This window comes from Zootoca vivipara, chromosome 10 (assembly GCF_965207765.1).
Source record: "Zootoca vivipara chromosome 10, rZooViv2.hap1.1, whole genome shotgun sequence".
NCBI lineage: Eukaryota > Metazoa > Chordata > Lepidosauria > Squamata > Lacertidae > Zootoca > Zootoca vivipara.
In genome coordinates, this window is record NC_142593.1 from 6531719 (window position 1) to 6555482 (window position 23764).

The window sequence follows — 23764 nt, forward strand, 5'->3', positions numbered from 1 at the left end:
ATCTGTCCTCTAAGATCTGGTTGAGATTCCTGCAATGTAGGGGGTTGGACTAGATGACCCTCTGAACCCTTCCAGCTCTACAATTTTATGCTTCTATACATGGCCTGTTTAATAAGTGGCATAGATGGGAAATTTCCAAAAAACTTTTCAGTAAACAACTACAACGATAAAATGAAATAGAGCTGTGTACGGAACTAGAGAGCTGTTCTCCCCTTCTTATCTTTCATAAGACTTTTATTTTTTAAAAAAAGCTCATTTGGAATCTTTGTTATTCTAAATCTACAGCTCTGAACTGCACTCCTCAAAAGCCACCTTGGAGTATGTGCTTTGCATTGATTTTAATAAGTGGTGCTGCCATTCACTTCTAAGCTAATATGAAATTGTTTCCACGGGAGATTTGCCTGTAAAACAGCCTTCTTGAATGGGTAGGATTTGCGCAAGTGAAATTAAGGAAGCTTGGTTCTTGGTTACCATAGCAATGAACCTGTCTTAAGAACGGAGGCAGAAGAATGAAAAGTTCACAAATGGAAATGTAGCCTAAGTGCGGTAAGTCAAGTGAAGAGGAAGCTGGCCTGGGCACTTCAGAAAAGTGAACAGAAAGGTAATTTTTAGATCCTTAGTGTGAAATGTTCCCAGAGAAGAACACAGCAGACATTTGCCACCGTCCTCTTTCCCAGTTATATGTTGCAACTGAGGGGTACCAGGAAGAGAAGGGAGCAGAGCAGCACAGCCTGTTTGGGCCCACAGGTCTGTGACTGTCCTTGGGTTTGTTGTTTCTCACACTGAAGTATGGGATGGAGCAATGGAAGGATGTAATCATCTCCCAAGACAACACAGTGATTGGGAACGGGGGATTGACACAGGGACAAGAAGAAGCGGTGGTGGTGGGGATTGTTGGACAAGGAGGCATATTTCTGTTTGTTGTTGTTGTTTAGTCGTTTAGTCATGTCCGACTCTTCGTGACCCCATGGACCATAGCACACCAGGCACTCCTGTCTTGCACTGCCTCCCGCAGTTTGCTCAAACTCATGTTCGTAGCTTCGAGAACACTGTCCAACCATCTCGTCCTCTGTCGTCCCCTTCTCCTTGTGCCCTCAATCTTTCTGTTTAGGGGATTATAACACCACAATACCCATGAAAGCAAACCCACCATAAAGAAATGGTCTTCTGCCATGGATGTATATGTCCAGATCTCATGAATAATGTGGTTTTGGTTAGAATGCACTCCCCCCTCTCCCCACTCCCCCTTGTACAGTACTGGCTCTGAATCCTATCACACAAGTTACTAAGCCAGGGCGTGGATTACAATGCTACATTTAGCCCTAATATGTTGGCTACGTCTGTGTATAGGATTTTCAGCATCTTCAGGGGATAAGAGTTTTCTTTAGCGTTGTGTACACAATGCATGAATAAAAACAAACGTGACTATTAATTTTACTTGAAATATGATTTTATCATTTGTTGTTGTTTAGTCGTTTAGTCGGGTCCAACTCTTCGTGACCCCATGGACCATAGCACGCCAGGCACTCCTGTCTTGCACTGCCTCCCGCAGTTTGGTCAGACTCATGTTCGTAGCTTTGAGAACACTGTCCAACCATCTCGTCCTCTGTCGTCCCCTTCTCCTAGTGCCCTCAATCTTTCCCAACATCAGGGTCTTTTCCAGGGAGTCTTCTCTTCTCATGAGGTGGCCAAAGTATTGGAGCCTCAGCTTCAGGACCTGTCCTTCCAGTGAGCACTCAGGGCTGATTTCCTTCAGAATGGCTGGGTTTGATCTTCTTGCAGTCCATGGGACTCTCCTCCAGCACCATAATTCAAAAGCATCAATTCTTCAGTGATCAGCCGCCTTTATGGTTCAGCTCTCACTTCCATACATCACTACTGGGAAAACATCACTACATGATTTTACCATGCTTGTCATCAAAGAATTTTTTTTCTTTTTTTAGGACTGAGCACAAATGACCTCCTAACAATTCTCCATCCCATTTGTGGTTGGCGAAATGTGTCTGCAGGGTGGGGGGTGGGGTGGGGGGGATCAACTGAGATTGCTTCAGACCTAGACTGATTCTTTGTGTTTGACCCTGAATCCTGCTCTTTTGAAGAAGCATTTTGGTAAAAGGCTTTTACCTCCTGGGACTGAGACCTTCATCCCTGAATACACCCCCTGGTAACCTACCTCACAAAGCTTTTGTAAGGATAAAATGGGGGGGGGGAGCGTGCAAGCTCTTTGGAGGAAATGTGGGATATAAATGTAATTGAGTAAATAAACAAAATGTCATCCTAGAAGCCCCCATATGATGTTCTAGAAGCCACCAGCATTCAGATAGTGGACAGATTATTTCTTCTGCATTTTACCAGCAAGAATCATTTCTTTTTTGGAATGTAAATGTAAAAGTGTTATCATGGATTAAGAAGTGCACACATCAAATTATTTGGGACAAAATCGGCAAGCTGCACTTGTTGCAGGAATGTGTGTGAAAAAAAAAGTTCCCTGATGAAATTCTGCCACCTAGTGCTTCTTCCTTAGAACACAGACAAAGTGTATCTAAAGAAAATGTAAATACAGTACCAACCAGCCACCATAGAGTATATTACAGTGCAATTTTGTGCATGTCCACTCAGAAAGCAAGTCCATTGAGTTTAAGGAGACTTACCCCCAGGTAAGTGTGTTTAAGACTGCAGTCAGTAACCCATGAGCTTTTATCAACCTAAGTCAGGAACGTCATCTGTGTGGCAAAGTTGGTACAAGGTTCTCTTTAGTTAGATTACAACAAGTCGAGAACTCCTTTATGAATGGGGAAAATAATAAAATAATAATAATAATAATAATAATAATAATAATAATAATAATAATCTTATTTTTACCCTGCCCAACTGGCTGGGTTTCCCCAGCCACTCTGGGCAGCTTACAGCATATATAAAAGCATCAGACATTAAAAACTTCCTGATATAGGGTTGCCTTCAGATGTCTTTAAATAATAATAATTTCAATACACACAATTAATAATAATTCTTGGAAAGTTAGCTAGTATAACTGTTTGTATTTGTATCTGCTCCCATTAGATGACAATTTTCGCAAATCATCCTGTACGGTCGCTGCACAGGTGCAGTCTATATGGGATGCCACACATGTGCAGGCTGTACGGGCTGTGCCAGAGAGGGTTCCTCCACCACTGGCTGTGACCAAACACACACATGTGCTCCATCCCCACAAGATGTATTGTCATCATTCAAGGGCACATTCCAGCCCAGCAAAATCAGCTGCAGAGCAAAGCCAGCAATTGGTGTTTCCTGGAGAGGGTGTGTGGCCTGGCCAAAGTCCTAAAAGCCAGACAGAGACCTGGAGAGCTGCATTTGGCTCGAGGTTTTCCACTCCTGATTTCATAGTTTATATCCAGATTAGGAAATTAACTAGAATTTATTATTTTTGCACACTCCCCCCCTTTATTCTCCTTTGAATATCTTAAATCTATGTAAATTAATGATTATTTTGCAAAAGTCTAATGACTGATCATTTTTCTTCTTCTCAATTACTAAAATAAATAAGGAATTGCAGTCTTGACTGCTCAGTTGCTGAAATACTCCGATTCATAGCACTACTATGTTGTTTTTCAGTTTATTAGATGTTCAGATTAGCTTTACTCCCCCCTAATTCAGCTTTTAAAACTCACACATTTCCTCCACAGGCATGTCTTTACCAAGGACGTGACCAAGAAAGCTGTACGTGCAGCCAGAGAAAACATTGTGTGCTCAGACAAAGGCTTCTTTTCATTACTACATTAAAAAAACATGCCAGTCAAAATTACCTTTGCTATTAGCATGTTTTTCTGGAAGTAGGAAAGGTGTCCCGAGAAAATGTTTGCAAGCATAAGAAGACCATTTCAATATTCTTGTAACAGGGATTTTTTTTTGTACAAAGACAGAATTCTATAAGAAACAATGTAGTTTTAGTGACTCTAGACAATAAATAGACAACCAGTTCTTAAATTTTATTAACGCTTGACATTCTTGCAAGAGTAATATTTTTGTAAACTATTAAATTGTTTGAAGGTTGTTTGACTCTGCAGTGAAAAAAACCCTAAGATGTGAAATGAAATTGACAAAAAATATTAAGGAGGTACACCCTGCGGTCCTCTGCATAGTTAAAAAGGTAAAGGGACCCCTTACGGTTATGTCCAGACATGGATAACTTTGGGGTTGCGCGTTCATCTCACTCTATAGGCCGAGGGAGCCAGCGTTTGTCCGCAGACAGCTTCTGGGTCATGTGACCAGCATGACTAAGCCGCTTCTAGTGAACCAGAGCAGCACACGGAAACACCATTTACCTTCCTGCCGGAGTGGTACCTATTTATCTACTTGCACTTTGACGTGCTTTCAAACTGCTAGGTGGGCAGGAGCTGGGACCAAGCAACGGGGGCTCACCCCTCACCCTGTCGCGGGGATTCGAACTGCCGACCTTCTGATCAGCAAGCCCTAGGCTCTGTGGTTTAGACCACAGCGCCACCCACGGCATAGTTACCCTGAGACAATCTCCATAAAGTGCAATGGATACTCCAAAGTGCAGGGCCACCATCACTGTGACCTCTAGAAGTTGGTGAACTGCAGCTGCCATTGTCCCTGAACTTTGGTCGAGCTGGCTGGGGCTGATGGGATGTAGTACAACCTCTGGGGGACACTGGGTTCTCTGCCAATGATTGACTTGCAGAACAATCCTATGGAGATGTCAATGGTGGGGAGAATCCATGGCAGAATGACCACCACTTCCTGGCAAGATGGAGCCATTGCAAGAGGTGGGATGCTGATGATTTTCTCAACATTTTTCCTTTTATCCCCCCCTCCCACTGACCACATTGACCTCATCAGGAGCTGGCATAGTTTAGGGACCTATTTAGGGGCATTTCAGAGGCAAAAGGGACGGTAGGATCCTACAGATCCAAGGCCTATCCCAACACCACCACCACCATCTCATTTTGGGACATCTACACCGGGCAGAGCTTTCTGTGGGCATTCTGGAGTCGTATGTGCTGGCAAGCCACCATCTCCACCTGTGGAACAGCAGCTTCCAATGGCCCTTCAGCCAGCCAAATGCTGGTGGTAGGACTGCAGCCTTAACATCTTTTAATATTTTATAATATTTAAATATTGTAAAATAGGTACCAGAGGAGTGCTTCCCTTATCTGGCTCCACCAGATGTGGTAACTGAAGAAGTGTGCATGCACATGAAAGCTCATACCAATGTCAAACTTAGTTGGTCTCTAAGGTGCTACTGGAAGGAATTTTTTAATTTTGTTTTGACTACGTCAGACCAACATGGCTACCTACCTGTAACTAATGTAGAGTTAATTAACCTCTGGTGAAGTAAATAGCACCAGAGTATTGTTATTGGTCATGTAAAAACGATTGCAGTGAGATCTGTTTTTGTACCTATGCAGTTCTATATTATGAAGCTTTTCTTATATAGATACCGTAATAATATAACAGTTGGTGCTCACATTGCTAACAGCAGCTCATGCAGTGGGTTCAGAAGAAAAACCCTGCTGTTTTACAGTAACCGGTGGCATCAGGCATTAATTTCTAACTATTTATTGACATTTTTTATTTAATTTGCTGCAGATTTCATAAAACCTTGCCCCACTGGCTGAAATTGAAGAACTGTTGTTGTTGTTTTTGGTCATGTGGAATATCACCCCTCGTTTGCCACCTGAATCTAAAGACACATAACTTTCCAGGAATGTTCCAAAATAAAATAAAATAAAACCACAGCTAGATTTCCAACAGATCCCAAGTAGTGATTTGCCACCAAAATAAGTCAGTTTTTTAAAAAAATAAATAACAAGAACAACTAGTTTAGTCAATGCGATGTCCTCCATATGTTTTTAGACTGCAGCTCCTATCATCCTTGACAGAACATGCTGTTGGGGGTTGGAGGCCAACAACATTTGGACAACAGCATATTGGCTTCCTCAAACGAGGTCATGTTTGGTATGGAGAATTACGACTGATGCTTTAATACAAGGCAAATACAAAGCTAGTTCCAGATCAGATCTCTTAATCCCTATAACCACAATTATATCAATGAAAAGCTAAGTGTAAGACAGATGGCAAATATTAGCAGATTTAGTTGGAGAAAGTCCTATTGAGATATATACTTAAGATCACACTTAGGTAAAGGTAAAGGGACCCCTGACCATTAGGTCCAGTCGTGACCGACTCTGGGGTTGCGGCGCTCATCTCGCTTTATTGGCCGGAAACGCCATTTTCCTTCCTGCTGGAGCGGTACCTATTTATCTACTTGCACTTTGACGTGCTTTCAAACTGCTAGGTTGGCAGGAGCTGGGACTGAGCAACAGGAGCTCATCCTGTTGCAGGGATTCGAACTGCCAACCTTCTGATCAGCAAGCCCTAGACTCTGTGGTTTAACCCACAGCGCCACCCGCGTCACTTGGGTAATTTTGCCTTAATAGAGCAAGAGCCATAGAAGGGACTGTAGCTGAGGAGAAAGGTCATAGAGGGAAAGCCTCTGCTTTGTATACAGAAGGTCCCAGTTTCAGTCCCCAGCATCACCAGGTAGGACTGTTAAAGTACACTGTCTGAATCCCTGTAAAGGTGCTGCCAGTCAGTGTAGACAATATTGAGTAGATAGACCAATGGCCTGACTTGATATATAAGGCAGTTTCCTATGTTCAGTGTGAGAAAGATCTTTTGATTGAAATGTCTCTACCTGATCTTAAAGAGAGTCGGGAGGTGTAGGCAAACTTGGCATTTGGAACAGTTTCAAATAAATATTTGAAATAGCATTTAAAAAGTTTAAACATGCCCTTCATCATGACCAGCTGTTTATATCAGGACTTAAGAGCTCATCAGAGATACAGAGCACAGATACTTACCCAATAGCCCCAATGAATCTGCAGCATTTACACAGCTGCCCATCTACTTAAGCTGGGAAACAAGACTTGTCTTGTCTGCAACAACCACCAGACAACTCCACTGTCCTTTTGTCTTCCTACCAGCCCATCAGTGAAGTCAATCCCTATGCTTGTCTCTTTACATAAAGTGCCCAGTTTAAAATTCTGGAGTCGTCCAGGAGCAGTTAAACGTAGACGGGTTCAGAAGTTTGCAGCATCCGTTCAAGGACCTCAAGGTGTTGTTTGCTTTTAAAAAAGTCTCTGTGGAACTGTTCGCACTGGTGGAGAAGGGAAAATAAGTTTTAATATTATTGTAATAATAATAATAATAATAATAATTGAAGTCCTTGTGCATAAATTCTATGGGTTCCCTAACCTGAGCCACACCACCATGTTCCCTGTGTTTGAAGACTGTAAGTTTTAAAACTATTCTAAAAGAGCCACTCCATCCATGAGCTATTGTTGTTGATTTCTCCCATCGGTTACACTGAGGACATTGGGCAATCTCAAATATCTGTTGGGCTTCAAGGTACCTATTCATCACTAGATGCACTTAATGCAGGAGGCTGTTGTGATTTACTGTTTTACTTGTTGCTGAGAGTCTGTTTTGTGTTTTATTCTACTTTTATTTTAGGTGTTGTATTCTAAAATGGTTACGTGCTCTGCTCTGGGGTGAGCAGTGAGAGTGGGTAACAAAAGATCTGAAGCCAAAAACCTAGCAGGTTAATTAAAATAAATAAGTCAGTCTCTTGGTTGGCTTAGGCTGTGTACCTATGCACAGAGATTGAGTAGTGAGCCCAATGTGGATCTGCTACTCTCTGTTTTTGCCCAGATATACACACTTCCTTAGGGACACGGGTGGCACTGTGGTCTAAACCACTGAGCTTAGGGCTTGCCAATAGGAAGGTCGGCAGTTGGAATCCCCACAACAGGGTGAGTTCCTGTTGCTTGGTCCCTGCTCCTGCCAACCTAGCAGTTCGAAAGCACGTCAAAGTGCAAGTACAGTGGTACCTCTGGTTAAGAACTTAATTCGTTCCGGAGGTCCGTTCTTAACCTGAAGCACCCACTTTAGCTAATGGGGCCTCCTGCTGCCACCGCGCCACCAAAGCACAATTTCTGTTCTCATCCTGAAGCAAAGTTCTTAACCTGAGGTACTATTTCTGGGTTAGCGGAGTTTGTAACCTGAAGCTTTTGTAACCCGAGGTACCACTGTAGATAAATAGGTACTGCTTCGGCGGGAAGGTAAACAGCGTTTCCATGTGCTGCTCTGGTTCGCCAGAAGGGGCTTAGTCATGCTGGCCACATGACCTGGAAAAACTGTCTGCGGACAAACGTCGGCTTCCTCGGCCAGTAAAGCGAGATGAGCACCACAACCCCAGAGTCATCCGCGACTGGACTTAACGGTCAGGGGTCCTTTACCTTTACCTTTTACACACTTCCTTACAGATTCAAGCTAGAACAAGTTCTATCTGTTTCGAGATGAAGTTGACTTTGCAAAGTACTGATTGGCTGGTTCCTGTGACAGCCAAAAAGCTTAAACCAGGGTTTCTTGCTGTGATCATGGTTTATCATGGGAAAAAAACCTTAAATCATGCGCTAGAATGTCATGCTATGTGAGCCGTATTGTGAAGGGAGATGTGAAGTGGGCATTCTTGGGTTGAGAACGCACCATGTGTGCAGTATGGCTTACAAAATGATACTTATGGGAGTGTTATTTATGAATGTGGCCTTTGTTTGTGTGTAGCTGGTGAGAGGTGACATGGATAGAAACCAACCTCAAATTCTAAGATTAATAGTTTTAAAATGATAGATTGACAATGTTCATGAGGTCTGAAGCATTAAGCTTTGAGCTACATTTTCATTATCTTTGTATTACCTTTTCACAGCGTTGCATATAGTATTCCTGTATTGTGTAAGAGAAATAATTGGACTTCAGATGTGATTCTCTGAAGTGAGATTCTGCCCTTTTATAATTACCTGTTAAAGAGGTTTAAGCAGCAGCTAACTATTTCTGTATTATTTCTGGTCATATTGAAGTTGTTTTCAAATAACGCAGTGCATGGATCTTCTGCAACTGATAATATTCCTGAAAATAAAGCAGAAACCCTCCTTTATTAAGTAATAAACATATTTCTTGGTTGCAGTTCCAATCCTATTAAAAATGACTTGTACGGCCCCATCTACAGTGTGAACTCAGTTTTCTTCCACTTTACAATGGGAGCATACCCGTCAACTCCCGGATTGAAAAATACGGGATCAGCAGCAGCGTGGCACCGGAAGTTGCTTCTTTGCAAGTCCAGACATGCGTAGAAGCAACTTCCGGTGCCAGCGCTGCCTGATTTCCGGTGCCCAGACATGGGCAGAGCGGCACCTGAAATCGGTTCTGCGCATGTCCAGACATGCGCAGAAGAAGCCTCCCTGGCTGGCAGGAGCTGCTTTGAAAATCCGGGGGAATTACGGGATATTTCACCATTCGGGATAACAGCGGGAAACCGCTTTAAAAACGGGGGTTTCCCACGAAAAACGGGAGACTTGGCAGCTATGAATGGGAGACAAATTCTGTATCAGTTTTGCCTCTTTCCTCATGCATTTTTAAAAGTGCCACAAGCACATTTACTCATTTGTATGTTCATCCTTAAACTTGGTGATATCACAGTCAGAAACATTACAAACTTCCAAGTCTACTCCATTCACCCCTTTTCAGAGCTTGATTCAGAAATTTAAAGTCTATTTGTACGTGATGTGATGCTTCCCAAAGCCCCACTCAACTAGAATATATGGGCTGCCAAATGTTAACAGAACCTTTTGTCTTTGTAAAGGGTGGTCTAATGCAGTGGTCCTCAACCCCCGGGCCACGGACCGGTACCGGTCCGTGGATCAATTGGTACCGGGCCGCCCAAGGAACATTTAAATACAATTAAATTAAAATTATTAAATCAAAACAATCTAAATAAAATATAAACAATCAACGTCCCCCCTCAGCGGGCCACGGTAAAATTATCAAACGTTGACTGGTCCGCGGTGATAAAAAGGTTGGGGAGCACTGGTCTAATGCATACACGGATTTTAAACCAACAAAGCCAATTTGATACCCAAACAAGCTTTTTATATTATTTTTAGCCAGTGAGACTTCCAACAGGGGGTGCTACCATTGAATTTACAAATGGTCAGGCAGATCTTACGTATTTGCCAGGACAGTTGATAGAGCATTTGTCCTTTATTCATCCTGATAGGTAAAGGGACCCCTGACCAATAGGTCCAGTCGTGACCGACTCTGGGGTTGCGTGCTCATCTCGCATTATTGGCCGAGGGAGCCGGCGTATAGCTTCCGGGTCATGTGGCCAGCATGACTAAGCCGCTTCTGGCGAACCAGAGCAGTGCATGGAAACGCCATTTACCTTCCTGCCGGAGCGGTACCTATTTATCTACTTGCACTTGACGTGCTTTTGAACTCCTAGGTTGGCAGGAGCAGGGACTGAGCAATGGGAGCTCACCCTGTTGCGGGGATTCGAACTGCCGACCTTCTGATCAGCAAGCCCTAGGCTCTGTGGTTTAGACCACAGCGCCACCTGCGTCCCTCCAAAATGAAAAGGAGTTGATAAAACAAGTTAAGTCTAATTAAAAGCTCTTTTAAAACCAAGTTTAAAATCTCATTAATTACAGAGCACTAGTTTCAGCTGCCTCCCACTTAAAAAAAAAAGTTGACAAGACAAATAAGCTCCAGGCTTGTTAATTGCTATTGGCATCACAGCTCCACATTCTTCTGTCCTCTAATTTTCAAGATATAAAGTAGTTGATAAAATAATTGATCTGTTATGTATTGGGGTAATATGTGTATATGAGTTTCACTGCTAGTTCTGTAACTGCCTTTCGCGCTCCAGGGTGATTCAGACAGGTGGAGTAACAGTTGCTATTGGTTAACTTGCTAGTACAATTTGGATCTCTACTCTGATTGGGTCCCGCCAAAATCTAAATGTATCCTTCCCCCAACTCCTGTTCCTGAGAGTATAAAAGGAGCTCATTCTTTCCCTCCACCCCATTTAAGTTCCTACTGCAATGAAGAAGATTGTTCTTGTTAGACTTGACTCTTAGCATATCCTTGCTAGCATGTTGAATCACTACATAGAGCTGATCACACAAGAGCTGACATCTGCACCCACAACACAACATGATCTAAAACACGTTAAAACCAATTAAAATTGTGTGACCTGTGGAGCTTCAGAGGCAGCTGTCTGACCTGTCGCCATCTTAACCAGAAGTCAAAGTTTCTCTGATTTTAGTGGAAATGCCAACCACCCATGGGTGCAATATAGAAGCGCTTGTAGGTTCATTAGTACAAAACTTTCCTCTTCTTTCCAATTTGAGAATGTCTGGTGGAAATGCAGTGTTGGAAATACTATTTTCCTTTTCCTTTACCCCTTTCAAATAAATGCGCTGTCATCAATTTGCATGCCAGCTAATACAGATCTTTAAAATCACTGATAAGAGATAAAGGGAGAAAAATTTACCTTAAAATAACAACAACAACAACAACAACAATAATGAGATGAACACAGAATACATCCTTGCAATGAGCTTCAGCACCACACCAAAATGTCCTGGAGCCAGCAGGGCCTGCTGAAGAACACAAACCAAAACACTGCCATCCTGTGGTAGAAAAAAAAAAGGTACCTGCGATGCAGGCCGTCATGAAGCAGGCCACCGTGCCAGCAATCATGGCTCTTAAGGCCCCACTGGCAATGTCTCTCTTCCGGGAAGGAGCCATGGATGCTGAGGAAGAGATTTGAGGAAAAGGACACCCACTATCAGTTTTGCATTCAGGAATGTGAAGCAATTCCAGTCAAGGTTTTCCTGAACCCTCCAACCAGTGCCGGATTTACGTATAAGCTAAACAAGCTATAGCTTAGGGCCCCACTCTCTTGCCCCCCCCCCCAAGAATTAAAGCAAAAAACAACAACGATGTACATTTCCAAAATATAAGATAAAAGACAAAATAAAACCTACATATAGCAACAGTGTTTTGTGTTGTATATGGACCTATTAGGTCCATAAATTACCATATAGCATATAGGTGAAGGTAAAGGGACGCCTGACCTTTAGGTCCAGTCACCGACAACTCTGGGGTCGCGGCGCTCATCTCGTGTTATTGGCTGAGGGAGCCGGCGTACAGCTTTCCGGTCATGTGGCCAGCATGACTAAGCTGCTTCTGGCCAACCAGGGCAGCACACAGAAATGCTGTTTACCTTCCCGCCAGAGTGGTACCTATTTATTTACTTTTACTTAGACATGCTTTCGAGCTGCTAGGTGGGCAGGAGCAGGGACCGAGCAACGGGGGCTCACCCCGTCGCGGGGATTCGAACCGCTGACTTTCTGATCGCCAAGCCCTAGGCTCTGTGGTTTAGACCACAGCGCCACCCAATTTGTTGTTGACGAAGGACAGCTGGACATATAAAGGGCCCCATTACCTTCAGTACCTTCAAACCTAAATCCAGCCCTGTCTCTTCACCAGCTAGACTTGACCAAGCAGCCAGGAAAGAATCCTTTAGGCTAAATCCAAACTGTCCACCAATGTCTTTGTTGTCCCCTTATTTAATCATATGGGAGGAGTGCTCTGATTCTGACTGGAAATACAGGGTGCAAGGAAGTTTATTCCATCCAAAAATCAGTGGGTAGCAGAGGGGGGGGGAGGTTGCCTCCACATGGCTTAGTTATGCTGCAGCCACTCAGCCATATGGAGGTCTGGTGATGATAACAGGGTGGAGAGCGATGTGGTGGCAAGGTCAAATGTGGCAGTGGACCTGGTACTCCTGTCAACACATTGGCACCACACCAAGCTCACTGGCCGCCCCTTCCGTCCTGGTCTGCGGCAACAACTCAGCCAGGCGGAGGTTGGATGAGGGGAACATCGCCAATATGCTGCTGCTTCAATCACGCCCCTCTTCCTGCCCCTCTCCCCGACAAGGCTACAAGGGTTAGATTAGAAAACGGTCCCCTTGGCACAAATATGAACTTTCCCCCTAAGGCCTTGTAGCTATGCCAGGGGAACTGCTGCACTTTTTGTCTGGATTGTGGCCAGGGAGGAAAGGGATAAACATCTCTTCCTCGTGTGCTGTGTTCCCAATCAGAACTGAACTCTCACTCCCATGCCTGGAATTAGATATAGTCGAGGGTGTTAGTGCCTACTTGTCCATAAAACCATGCACCAATTAGACCCCTGCTCTGAATTTTCTAGTGTCCCTGAAAAAAAAAGTTTCACAAGTACTTTTGTAGCAAATCTCCCTGGGACTCCAGCTCATCCTCAAATCACATTAGCCCATTTAAGCTCTCACAAACATTCTGTAACAGCTTAATTTAAAACACTGTTCTTGTTGTTTCTTAGATCCTGCTGTAGATTTCCCTTATCTTATCAATTTCCCTTGTATTGGGATTTTTTTTTAAAAGCTCAGTTCAGTTTCAATAAGTGAGAGATGCTCTTTCTGTGCTCCAATACCAATGTTGGCAAGACGGTGTCCATGGACACAATACTGCTGCTAAGGACTTCTTCTGGTGTGCATATTTCTGAGCTCCCCAACCTCACCTGTTGTCCCCTTGTGAGGTGCCAAGGCTGATACAGACATGCAGTTGGAAGGAAGAAGTTGTAAGAGCCACATCCTTTCCCTTTCAACTCTGTGTGGTTCTGAAGGCTCAAATCAGCACCTGAGCTGTTGACCAGAGCCTTGAAAAGTACACAGAGGTGAAAAAGTGGGAAGAGCGAGGGGCCATTTACTTCTGTCCTCTGGCGCAGATGATCTATAACTTGCAAACAAAAGAATACGTTTAAAAAATAAAGACTACAAGTATTCTCTGAACATTTGAAATCTACAGTTTCAAATGTTTGGAGAATACAACTCAGTCCTTTTTTCTTTTCTTTTTTTGTCCTCCCTACTCCTTGCCCAAGCTGAGAATCATCTACTTATGCAGCAAATGAACACATTCCAGTGGGTTGTTAGAGCAAGATACCTTTGCCTTTTTGGCATGACAATGGCTTCCTTAGGCATCAGCACCAGGTTGATGCATTCTCGTGTATCATCCAGAGCCCATAAGTTCTGGCTACTCCTTGTAGATAGCCAGAGTTGACGATTTTCATGACCTTGAACTTTCCCCACCTTGGGAGAGAGGTGCAGAGTATCTCTGACATCACACTGAGCTAGAGAGATGCTTGGAGGACCTCCACAGTACAGCACAATATCAGACGTTAGTGGGATGGAGAGGGGGAGGACACACTGGTGGTGAGGCCTGTGCGGTTCAAACACATCAGCAGAGCCAATCCAGTGCTCTTGCTGCCACTGCACAACCTTGCTGCCACCACATCCCTCCCCCCCCTCTCTGCAGAGACTCAGCCAGCCAGATGTCAGGTCAGTGCTGCCATGCCATCTGCAGCTGCATGTATTGAATGTTTGGATTTAGATTATTTTTTGTCCAATACTATGCCCCAAACAAGAAGTAAACGTTTTCTTACTGAGTCCTCCAATTACGAGTCCCAAAGAGCCAAAGTTTGCAAATCCACAGAGAGCGTAAGTGGCAATGGTTTCTGATCGGATCTAAAATTTGAGAAAATGAAAACATATTGCTAGGTTACATTGTGTTACCCTTTGAAATGGTGAAATCTACCAAAATATGATTTAACCAGCTTCTCTGCTGTGTGCCCGTGCAAACCGCTGCCTTTCTTTAAATAATTCTATTGGGTATATACTGTATATACACATTTTCCTAATGTAAGGCAGAGATACAACTAAGAGCATATCTTCACTCTTCCCACCCACTGTCCCCTGTTTACAATGAAATCATACAAGCATTTCAGTTGATTATATGCTTATGAGTGCCCCTCATGTTTTAAAGCAGCAATTTGTATATATCTCTTGTCACTCCTTGCCTATGTAGAACACATTTCAAGGTCTCTTTTGTCCAACCTTTTCCTGGAAATGTTTGAAAGCTGGGAAGCCTCATTGTTGCAGGGTGTGGGGGTGGACATGTAGCAGAATAGGCTCTATCGGAGATATATACCTGTATCTAGACTTATTAGAAGGCTCTGAGAACAATTAAAAGTTAAAAGTGAACCTTCCAACCTCTTTTCTCACTATCCCATCATGTTCTTGCTGAATAGTTCTGGAATTACCAAAGCAGAGAACCCTTTATGATGCCTAGCATCAAACTTAGGAAGCACCAGGAGACACAGGTTCAAGCCTTAATCGCAATGATTTCTGCTGAAATATGAAGTGGCACAAAAGTTAAATAAATAAATTAAGTGCTTCATTGCAGCGGCAGCACAGGCTTTCAACTTGCTCTGGGTGTACTAGTGAAACGACCACTTCACCATGAACAGAATGGCAGCCTTGACCACTGGAAATCAGTTCCTGATACTCCAAAATGGTAATGAAAATGGACTGTCAGATCAGGTTCAGTCTGAAATGGTTCACTCTGAAAGAAAATGTGGCATTTTTTTTGGCAGAAAGCCTTGGATTCAGAACTCTCAAAGTACTTCCTAGGACAGTGATGGGCAACCTTTTGAGCTTGGTGTGTCAAAATTCGCCCAAAAAACAAGCATAACTTGGGTGGTGTGTCACTTCGAGAAAAAAACCATAATTTCACAATATGCATAGCTTAAATAACAAAAATGTATGATTGTAATATATAACTGTATTTAATAAACCAAAAACTAATTCTTTAACCAAACCAAACCAAAAACCCCTTATTTATCACAAAGTGCCCAGAGTTGTTGAGCTTTTTGGGGGGAGCTGCTGACCAAAGTTTTGGAGGTTTTTTGGGGGGTGCAAAAGTTGCATTGCTTTTTGGGGGGGGATGCCCCCAAGCTGCTGTGCTTTTTGGGGGGGAAGAGAACAGAAATAAATGACGAATAATACTTTCGCTAGAACTAACACACAGCACCGACATAGTCTGCCAAAGCGCCAAAAAACCCAGCACAGAATGGGTTAAAAATGAACGCTGTTACACCCAATCATAGTCTGCCAAAACGCCAGAAAAAAGCACAGAAAGGGTTAAAAACCAATCTCTGGCTACCAGCAACAACAACAACAAAAAAGAATCCGGGTTTTAACAGCGGAGACAAGCTGTAGGAGGAGCGGGAGAACAAATGGGGGGAAAACAACAACAACAGCGTGAATGGACCGATGGGGTGCGTGCCAGCAATGAGGGCTCTGCGTGTCACATCTGACACGCGTGTCATAGGTTCACCATCACTGTCCTAGGAAGAAGCACTAGCTGTAAAGAAAACTATTCTGCCACTGTCTTCAGATCCCTAGGGAATTGTATTTTGTACCATCCCTTATTGAAACGGTTCCTGGAGATTGGGGCAACAATAAGAATTAGCTTAGCCATCTTATCCCCCTGCCTCCACATTTGTGTCCTTGTGTCCCTGTTGCTAAATGGGAGATTATGCTGCTTAGCTCAGATTGGGTGCTGTGCGGTAACGGAACTAAATGGGTATTAGAAAAATATTCTGTGTTGCTATAATAACACATGTTTAACTGAAGTGGTTTTTAAATCAGAAATCAATTTTATTTGGTGTGACTATTGGAACCTCTGAGAAAGCTGGGTCAAATAAAAGCAAAGAACTGTGCAAGAATACTCACACTCAAATATTGGTTCTCTCCACCAATGTACTTTTCCCCTCCTGCCTTCCTCAGTTTGATCAATTCTGAAAGATCTTTATAAGCCACGAATTCATTGAAGAAGGTCTTATAGCCTAGAAGTCTACCAACAAGAAAACTGTCTTCCCAGTCAACTCCCATCATGAATGAAAATGGCATAAAGACATAAGCACAGATGACCTAAAGAGAGAGAGGGTGGGGGGGATTGATCTAAAAGCCAATAAATACATTAACCACATACAGTATTGGCATTTCTCAGAGCTTTTTTTTAAAAAAAAAACATAAAAACAACCACCATCTCCAACTAAGGAGTGCATACCTAGGAGTGGGTCTTTTCCTACGTTCCATTGCTTTGCTGTGGTAACCAAGCTGGTCAGGCTCACAAATGCATCAGTAGAAAGCAAGTCAATATTAGGCAACCTGTTTCTCTCCTACCTTTTGTCATGTGAAGCCATGGGTGCCAATGCAAAGTATGCAGAACAATGAGAAACAAAAAGGAGCAGGTAATTGGGCAGTCCATTAAACTCCCCTTCCCTAAACACCGCCACCTACCCACCCCTCTCTGCAGTTGTGTTTTAATAAAATTTAAAGACAGAAAGGACCCAGGTGGCGCTGTGGGTTAAACCACTGAGCCTAGGGCTTGCTGATCAGAAGGTCAGCGGTTTGAATCCCTGTGACGGGGTGAGCTCCCGTTGCTCGGTCCCAGTTCCTGCCAACCTAGCAGTTCGAAAGCACGTCAAAATGCAAGTAGATAAATAGGAACCGCTACAGCGGGAAGGTAAACGGCGTTTCCATGTGCTGCTCTGGTTTGCCAGAAGCGGCTTTGTCATGCTGGCCACATGACCTGGAAGCTATACGCCGGCTCCCTCGGCCAATAATGTGAGATGAGCGCGCAACCCCAGAGTCGGTCACGACTGGACCTAATGGTCAGGGGTCCCTTTACCTTTACCTTTAAAGACAGAAAAGGGGGGATCTGATTACGGATCTCCACTGTCTCATACAGTCCAAGGACACAAGTGACAGAGGAAGGGGGCAACACCCTCCACTGATGAACTGAATGTAGTACTATCCTGTCTTGCAAGCCAGAAGTGTCACAGGACTTCGCTGAATGAATGGTGCTAAAAAAGCAAAAAGCAAATAAAAATTATTGATATAACTGCAGACCAAAGAAGGATTGGTTTAATGAGCAGCACCACTGAGCTGAACCATAGTTGGAAGAGACCTCAAAGGTCATTGAGCCTCACTTGGTGCAGTGTGGGAAGTCCAGCACGACAACATCCCCGAGAAGTGGCCAGCCAGACTCCCTTTGCATTGCCTAACTGGGATTCATGTGAAAATATAATTATTTTATGTAAGGGGTGTGTGTGAAAGAGAGAGATCATGCCTTAGCTAAAAGCTTGTAGGACATGAGTAAAACTTAAGTATATTGTCGTTGTTCCTTATATTACCATATATTCCGGCGTATAAGACGACCCCCAACTTTTCCAGTAAAAATATAGAGTTTGGGATATACTCGCAGTATAAGAAATATGACCTGGCGTATAAGACGACCCCCGACTTTTAAGAAGATTTTCCAGTGTTAAAAAGTAGTCTTATATGCAGGAATATACAGTATGTACAAGCAAATAGCCTTTTATAATCTACTGTCTTTTTCATCTACCATGGCTGTACTGAATAGTAGCAACAATAGCAAAGCTTATTAATACCTCAAAGCTCAACTGTGAGTAGTTGAACATATTTCCCAGCCAGGACAGGACTGCATTACAGAAAGAAAGCAAGGCAAGGAAGGCAATCAGATTCACAGCAATGTTTGCCACCAGAGGAATAGAGGCAGAAGCCCCTTGGCTGGCTGCTTCCAACAGGTTTTTTGAGTCTCTTCACCGAGAAAACAAGAACAAAAGGTGCAGGTTAATGTGATGTTTAAAAAAGCAGGTGTAGGAACCCTTGCCACCCCCCCCCAATGACAGCAGAAATCACCCTTTTAAAAAACCACCAACCAGAAAAATTAACCAGTACAGTACTTAATCTTGTTAACAATATTTAGCACTTACAGAGCCCTTTGGAGCCTTAGAAGCATTTCATGTGCACACTTTCTCAGGGCCAAGCAGCACAAGATGCAACCCGTGGCTGAATGTCCTGAGCTACAGCTGCCCCTATTGTTAGGCAAAGTGGGACGGTTATCTTAGGACCTGATTTATCTGATTTAAGGTGTTGTGAAAGGGCAGGAAATGGCTCGTTATGTAATTTACTGCAATTGTATTTCTGAATGTCTGTATAACAACACCACATATTGTCTTTTCCCCAGAGTGGCAGAGGACAACCCTCTATCTGAGAGTCCCGTTCAAGTCCATCTTAAAGATAAAGAACCACAAGAAGCATAAAAAGGTTGTTAGTCACCCACCCACAATTAGCACCTGGACAGCAGTCCGAGCTGCCACAAAGGCCACTTGATCACAGTCTTCTCCACTGTTGTTGTTGTTTAGTTGTGTCCGACTCTTCGTGACCCCATAGGCCATAGCACACCAGGCACTCCTGTCTTGCACTGCCTCCCACAGTTTGGTTGGACTCATGTTCGTAGCTTCAAGAACACTGTCCAACCATCTCGTCCTCTGTCATCCCCTTCTCCTTGTGCCCTCCATCTTTCCCAACATCAGGGTCTTTTCCAGGGGTTCTTCTCTTCTCATGAGGTGGCCAAAGTATTGATATAACTTCCTACTTATAACTTCCTACTTATAATGCATTTGAAATTTGCCTCACCCTATAAATCAGGGCATACACATTTTATGCAAATTGACGTCCTCTTTTTTTGTGATGAGAGAGAGGCTACTCTACTTTTCCCAATTCTGCCTAAGCCCTAAGCCTTTGCATCATGCAAGTATAAATCTTCTTACCCTTTCTCCACTTTTGCACCCTGCCGTGCAGTTATCTGGGGATGTTCGGTCTCTGGCCAAAAGAGCTTGGCAATAGCCAAAGCTGCTGGTGCTGACATCACGGAAGCTGTTAATAAGTGGGAGGCTGGAATCTGAAATGTCAAAGGTGAAGAAGGACAACATTTAATTGGGCCAGGCATAGGCAACCTTTGGCTCCCAGATGTTTTGGAACTATGACTCCCATGATCCCTAGCTAACAGGGCCAGTGGTGAGGGATCATGGGAGTTGTAGTTCCAAAACATCTGGGAGCCAAAGGTTGCCTATGCCTGAATTGGGCACAGGATGTTGAATATCATTTCTGTGGTAACCCTTGCTGAACACAGCCACCAGGTTGCCCCCCAAGATTGAAGGGGCCCAGAACACACATGTGATGTCACATGTGGACTGTGTGATGTCATGCACACCTCCCAAAGCTGTGCAGGCCAGTGTGACCTCGTGCCAGGCATGCTGCTCCCTGCAGCGTCTCCTGAGGGGGGCCAACCCCCTCTTTGAAAATTGGGGAGGGCTCAGCTTCTTGCCCCTCCCTAGATAGCACCCCTGCTGACGAAATAAATAGGTCAAAAGGTTTGAGTGATATCTTTTAAAAAAAGATTCATGGCTTGCCTGGATCAAGATATATGCATGTCGAGCTGAAAACACTAACTGGTTTAAATGTAATCAGGATAGTCACATTGGTTTGTAGCAGGAAAACTGCCTACTCTGAAGCAAGGCCTACAGAGATCAATGGAACCTTCTCCCAGGAAAGGGCTGTTAATGAAAGATTTGTCTTCTAGGAATCTGTGTGGTTAGGGAAAACTCATAGCTGCCAAGTACCCCGTTTTCCCCGGGAAACCCCCCCGTTTTTACTTACCTTTTCCCGGTGGTCCCCTGTATCACTTCGTCTCCCGTTTTTCTCCGTTATTTTCTCCTGCCGGCGGCCATTTTTTTCTGAATTGCCCTTCTATGGGCACCCAAAATGGCCGCCGCCGGCTTCAAAAGTCGCATCTACGCATGACCGGAAGTGCGTAGACGCGACTTCCGGTGTCGGCGGCAGCCATTTTGGGTGCCCATAGATTGGCGTGGCGACACCGGAAGTTGCGCTGACACACTTCCGGTCATGCGTAGAAGCTACTTTTGAAGCCGGTGGTGGCCATTTTTGGTGCCCATAGAAGGGCAAAGCGACACCGGAAGTTACGTCGATGCAACTTCCTGTGTCACACGGCTGCCGGTCCCGGATTCTGCAGTCCGGGACTTGGAAGGTAAGGGGAGAACTATTTCTATTTCATGTTCTTTGTTACTAGTCGGGTGGGGATGGAAAACAGTAATTAAGAGCTAGCATGTTTCTATACTTACACCAAATGAAATATATGCTCCTAAGACACTTCCAGCAATGGTGGCAAATCCTGCCGTCATGATAGCATGTAGTTCAGATCTGGTGATATAGGGCAAATAAGGCTTCACCAAGAGAGGAGATTCTGTCTGGGGGGAAAAGAAGCAAAAAGGCAAGCCAGCACATATTAGATGTTGTCTCATATTTTATCCATAGTATGAAATTACACTTTAGCCATGCTGGCCACATGACCCAGAAGCTATACACCGGCTCCCTCGGCCAGTAAAGCGAGATGAGCACCGCAACCCCAGAGTCGTCCGCAACTGAACCTAACGGTCATGGGTCCCTTTACCTTTACCTTACATTTAAAATCATCTCCTTTTTCTTTCTGTAAGCTAGAAATATTGGGATAGGGGCAATTTCCAAAGTGGTAGCCATACCAGTCTATTTCAGCAAAAACGGCAAGAGTCTTAAAGGCAATGGCAAAAAGCCTTCAAATCTGACAAATGTCATTACGGCATAAGCTTTTGTGGACTAGAGACCACTTCATCAAATGCACTTAGGGGGATCTGCAGGAGTGTTAAGAGGGGGAAAGTGTAAAGGATGGTGTTAAGGGGCAATGGAATGCAAAAACAGCCAGTGACAATTCAATTAGAGCTTAAATGTAGGCAAATGATCATTTTGCTTTCATTTGTGCTCTAATGGAATGATCATAGTCAATCTATTGGCCAGTTGAAGATGTGAATATATTACACAATGTAACATAATAGCTAGCTAAATCTATGGGATTAACTTGTCACATCATCTATACATCTAGATCTGGAATCTGGCCGTTTGTTTCTCTCCCTTTTGTTTCATGTGCACAAGTGCCTGTGATGCTCTTCAACCTCTCCTTATGGTATCAATATAGCAGACTTCCCTGCATCCAAGTTTTCCAAACTGATGTAAATCAGTGCCATATAAGACTGATTAACTGCTGCATGGAAGGTAAAAAAGGTGCATTGCAATAGTGAAATGGTGGCTAAAATCTGCCCCCAGGTTTACGAGGTTTTGCCTGTTCTCCAATGTCCTTGCCAATTGCAAACTGTTTACAGTGGTACCTCACAAGACAAATGCCCTGCAAGACGAATTTTTCGCAAGACGAATGCGTCTTGCAATCTGATGGTGACTCGCAAGACGAATTCGTTTTGCGAAAAATTCATCTTGTGAATCGCGGTTTCCCATAGGAATGCATTGAAATTTAATTAATGCGTTCCTATGGGCAAAAAAAGGAAATTTCAATGCATTCCTATGGGAAACCGCGATTCGCAAGACTAATTTTTCGCAAAATGAATTGACTCGCGGAACAAATTAAATTCGTCTTGCGAGGCACCACTGTAATTCAAATAGGTCTTAATGGGGATCACTAAGAACAAAGGTGACTATGACTATGGTGGGCATACTGTGCTGGACCCTAAAGGGGTAAAGTTTTTCATCTGCCTTGCCCCACTCTCTGCCCAAGACCCTTGTAAGGAGGAGTTGCTGCCTAGGAGACATTGCTGCCGGAAAGAGAAGGTGCCAGGCTGTCCAGGGATAGACCCTGTCAAGGTTTTTCTGGTGTAATTCTATGTATAGGTGCAAGCCTATACATGTCTTCACAGAATAAGCCCAACTGAATTCAATGGGACTTACACCCAGGTACGAGTGTACCTGGATAAGTATGTAAGTATAGGATTGCTGCACAATATTCTCAAATTTCTGCCTCTTTACTAGAAATGCTTTAGTACTTTGCTTTGCCATTTTTGAAAAGGGAATGGTTTTGTATAATGATGTGCCTTATCACATGGCCCATTTTTAATTTCATAAGGGATCTGCCCTAAAGGTATTAGATTGTTTTTCCTGTTTCACAGCTTACCTGTCCCACAAATATGTTGCCGGCTGCAACCAAAGATTCAACTGGACTTGTCCCTAGGGTTATTTGCATTACCCATCCAACCTAAGAAAAGAAAGATGCAATGTGGAAAAATAATTTCCTGGTGTTCTCAAGCTAATCCACATTTGTGAAATTCTAGAAGCGTCATCGCCACGTCTGGAGGATGGTTACACATCTTTCTCAAAGTAACTATTTTCCATCTTCAGTGTCAAACAAGGAGAGGTCCTTTTTGTCATTCCATGTAAACATAATTTTATTGCAGTGCAAGAAATCACAAAGCATGGGGCAGAGATGCAGACAGTTGCCAGGGAGATCCAGCAAAAGTAATCTAAGCGGTACTTTGGAAATTGTCAAGTTGTATTGTGCTGTTGCAGCAAATCCAGAAATAAGGCTGAAATCTTAACGTGTGGTAGGGAAATGAAAGTGGTTCAGCTACCTTATCCAGCACCTCCCTGGACTCTTTTCAGCAGGACATTGGGAGGGGGAGGGCTATGGAAGTTTGTGGCAGTGGAGAGGGGGCCCTTTAACAATGGATCTCCCTTTCCAAGGCTGCTCTTGGAGAAGAATATCTGATGGCCCCTAGAATCTTCTCCCAGAGATCATAGGTTTGAATAATCAATCTGCATAATGTCACATGGCCACATAAGGCACATTACTGAATTCAGATAATACAGCTTGGATAATGTGTCTTACAACTTATTAATATAGTAAGAGATTCTCTAGGGTACCTACATCTGCTAATCTCCCCAGAAAGAGCAGGCTAGGAATTCTACGCCAACTTTACATACTTAAAGCTAACCTATCCAGGGCCTTCTTAAGCATATCTGGCGCTGTGGTGCAAAGATCCCTCTGGTGCCCCCCCCTCTCCCAGAGTTTTCGACTTTTTTTTAGGGCTGGAGGAGGCAGGCAGCGGCTGGAGCGTGGCTAGTCCGGCAGGGAAGAGGTGGAGGCTGGACGTGGCACCTCCCGGCTCAGCTGGCCGCTTCGTGCCACGGTGCCCATGGCAGGCAGCACACCAAGCGAGCAGGCCTGCGCCAAGCGAGCGAGGGCATGTGTGCTACTCC

At 43.9% G+C, this 23764-nt stretch overlaps 1 protein-coding gene across 2 annotated transcripts in view; it reads right to left on the reverse strand.

Annotated features, from left to right (window-relative positions):
* Positions 1-6816: 6816 nt before the first annotated feature.
* The window catches only part of SLC28A3 (solute carrier family 28 member 3), a 43480-nt gene continuing 26532 nt past the window's right edge, over positions 6817-23764 (reverse strand). Inside the window, exons 10-19 of one of the 2 annotated variants that reach the window (XR_015945975.1) lie at positions 22683-22763; positions 20812-20937; positions 19441-19571; positions 18256-18424; positions 16532-16729; positions 14401-14482; positions 11574-11672; positions 11111-11380; positions 8880-8988; positions 6976-7180 (exon numbers count right to left, since the gene is read on the reverse strand). Coding sequence is in view for 1 of the 2 variants with exons in the window: in XM_035099899.3 (XP_034955790.3) it covers positions 7060-7180; positions 8880-8988; positions 11574-11672; positions 14401-14482; positions 16532-16729; positions 18256-18424; positions 19441-19571; positions 20812-20937; positions 22683-22763 (1116 nt within the window). In the remaining variant the exon portion in view is untranslated. Of the gene's footprint in view, positions 7181-8879; positions 8989-11110; positions 11381-11573; positions 11673-14400; positions 14483-16531; positions 16730-18255; positions 18425-19440; positions 19572-20811; positions 20938-22682; positions 22764-23764 lie in introns of both variants that reach the window. The other variant, XM_035099899.3, reaches the window with a different exon arrangement.